The 2,849-nt window shown below is 53.8% G+C and overlaps 1 protein-coding gene across 1 annotated transcript in view; it reads right to left on the minus strand.

The window, feature by feature from the left end:
- The window catches only part of LOC108803368 (potassium voltage-gated channel subfamily H member 2-like), a gene marked incomplete at its 3' end in the record, with an annotated part of 27,271 nt that overhangs the window by 3,990 nt on the left and 20,432 nt on the right, over positions 1 to 2,849 (minus strand). The window contains exon 6 of the mRNA XM_018575215.1: positions 1,419 to 1,622. Within this exon, the coding sequence (XP_018430717.1) occupies positions 1,419 to 1,622 (204 nt within the window). The remainder of the gene's footprint in view (positions 1 to 1,418; positions 1,623 to 2,849) is intronic.

Consider the following 2,849-nt stretch of genomic DNA (forward strand, 5'->3'; position numbering starts at 1 on the left):
GCTACTTTGTGTATCCGGGACAACATTATTATTATGCGGGATTTATAGAGCGCCAACAGTGTGCGCAGCGCTGTACAATGTAAGGAAGACAATACAAGACAAGATGGTAAGGAGGGCCCCGCCCCTGAGGGCTTACACTCTGAAAGGGAGGGGCCAGTGATACATGAGGAGGGAGCTGTGTGGGGATGAATGGTTGAGCGGTCAGGTTGAGGTGGGATCGGCTTCCCTGAAGAGATGAGTCCTAAGGGATCGCCTAAAGGCAATCAAGGTGGGAGATAAGACGGACAGGTTGGGGTAGAGAGTTCCATAGGATGGGAGAGACTCTACAGAAGTCCTAGACGCGAGCATGGGAGGAGTTGACGAGGGAGCTGGAAAGCCGGAGGTCTAGGGAGGAGCGGAGGGGACGGTTAGGGTGATACAGCCCTCGGGGGCGGGGCCATCCTTACCACATTGTATTGTGATTGTAATGTCTTCCTTATATTGTACAGCGCTGCGCACACTGTTGGCGCTCTATAAATACTATGTAATAATAATAATCTGAGACCAGGTTGGAGATATAGACGGGGGCGGAGTTGTGGACGGCTTTGCAAGTCATTGTTAATATCTACAATTTTGAAACATTCCCAAAATACATCGCCAAATCACATCAAAGCTAATCCCCCCTCCCCCTCCCCTCCCGGCTCTTCTCCCGTCACTATAGATATAAAGTATACATTGTATTCCATCATTTGTCACATGACGACGAGGATCCTGCACAGCTGACACGTCCATGCGTCCCGTGTGATCAGCAACAAAACACAACGAGGGGGATCTATCAGAACTGGAGCCGCTGTGCACGGCGACCAATCAGCTTCTCCGTCTCATTTTCAATTCTTACCTGAGCAAACTGGAGAGAGAAGCCGATTGGTTGCCGTGGACAGCTGCTCCAGTCTTGATAAATTCCCCCCCAATGTCTTCTTGTGCAGGACGCATGTCATTGTCAGAAAATACCGCATTATGGCCACTAGATGGAGCCGGGGAGCCCAGGAAATGAAAACGAATGGCTCTGTGAACCTTTTATTAGGGATGCACCGATACCGATACTCGGCCACATGCTCCCGATGCCTATCCCGGCAACCGGAACTTCCGGCATCGGGAAGCCGAGTGGCGAGTCATTACGTGTCGCCCGGCTTCTTAATTGGCCGGGAGACGGCTCCATGCTTCCTCGTCACCAGGGAGCATGGAGCCGGCTTTCTGGCCAAACAGTAGAGACAGAGGAGAGAGCAGCAGTGAGGGAGAACAGTGGAGATCACAGAGGACGGGGAGAGGATGAGATGGTGATAAGGACGCAGGTCACAGCAGAGAATGGCGGAGGAAGCGGGGACACAGACATCTTGGATGAAGTCAGCAGGAGACAACTGTTGTCAGAGACGTTAGACTCACCGCGTTCATATCGATGCCGTTGGTGTAGGACCAGGCGTGTTGGAAATACTCCTCCAGGCGCTGGCGTAGGGGGTTGGGAATCTGGTGGAAACGGATGAATTCCCGGACCCGCAGCATCTGGGTGTGATACCTGGCGGTGCCGGAGTACAGTCGCTGGATGATCGCAGATACGTTCCCGAAAATGCTGGCGTACATCAGTGCTGGAGGGGCAAGGAAGGGACAACATTGCATCTCCTCCACCATACATAGCGCCACGTGCATCTTATGGCTGAGCCCGTCACCAGGGCGGCGCCCTCATAATACCAGCTAAGGGTGGAGTGCGGGGACATGGGCACCTGGCACTGGAGAACCATCCACAGGAACCCCCCTGACCCGGATAATGGGGGATACGGGGGGCCCAGATTGGTGGCTGCACCACAACACACCAATTCCCTGGATCAGATTATATGCAAAGTGCCGCCCGGGGAATTCTCCTCCAGGAGATGGGAACACATTTCTGGCTACCTGATAAAAATTCGGAATGTCTGATACACTCTATCACCCGAAGTATCGGGGCGCCTATACACGCACATGAACTTTAATGGCCCCCCAGTCTTAGTCCGTAGGGTTCAGTATTGGGTTGGCTCCGCCCTCTAATGGCCCCCACATTGGGAAACAGCCGGCTGCGGCTCCTTCTCCTAATATCCTGCAGATGGCAGTATAACCCAACACATTACACTTCACAGGTGTCCAGAAACTGCCTCATCCAGAACTTCCCGGCCTGCAACTCTCTAACCTCCTCAAGAGAGACCCATCAGCCCTCCTGACCTCAGTGAGTCAATGACCTGGAACAAGCATGCAGCTAGTGAGGTCTGAGAAGAGTCCCCTTCTGGCTTGCTCTGGGCCAATGAACAAACATTTCTGTGGTAGGGACTCTGCCTTAAGCTGGACGGTCCCTATTCTAATGTAGTGTGTGCAGATTGGCCCTCCCCAGCCTGAGCTCTGTGTTATCTGCGATCGTTAGGCGTCTCCTAGGCCCAAGGACATTGATTGCTCCGGCCTGCTGCAGCGGAGTGTCCTGAGAAGACACAATGTATGGGGGTTCTTCTGCCAATGAATGAGGGTTTGTGCCGGTGACGTGGGCCGGGGAGGGGGACCAATACTTGGAGACATTCTAGAAGGGACTTTCCCTCCCGGGCTTTGTCTGGGGTCCAGTCTTTGGCTTCCAGGTCCTCTGCATGGAGGAAGTCAGAACCAAGAACAAGTGTTTCTTTCTCTTAGCTGCCCATTTAGACCTAAAGTGTCCAACCTGGTCTGTGGCCGAGGTCTAGAGTCGCAACCTGGTCTGTGGCCGAGGTCTAGAGTCGCAACCTGGTCTGTGGCCGAGGTCTAGAGTTTTGACCTGGTCTGTGGCCGAGGTCTAGAGTCCCGCCCTGGTCTGTGGCGCG

This window comes from Nanorana parkeri, unplaced genomic scaffold, assembly GCF_000935625.1.
Source record: "Nanorana parkeri isolate BGI_ZX_2015 unplaced genomic scaffold, ASM93562v1 scaffold3650, whole genome shotgun sequence".
NCBI lineage: Eukaryota > Metazoa > Chordata > Amphibia > Anura > Dicroglossidae > Nanorana > Nanorana parkeri.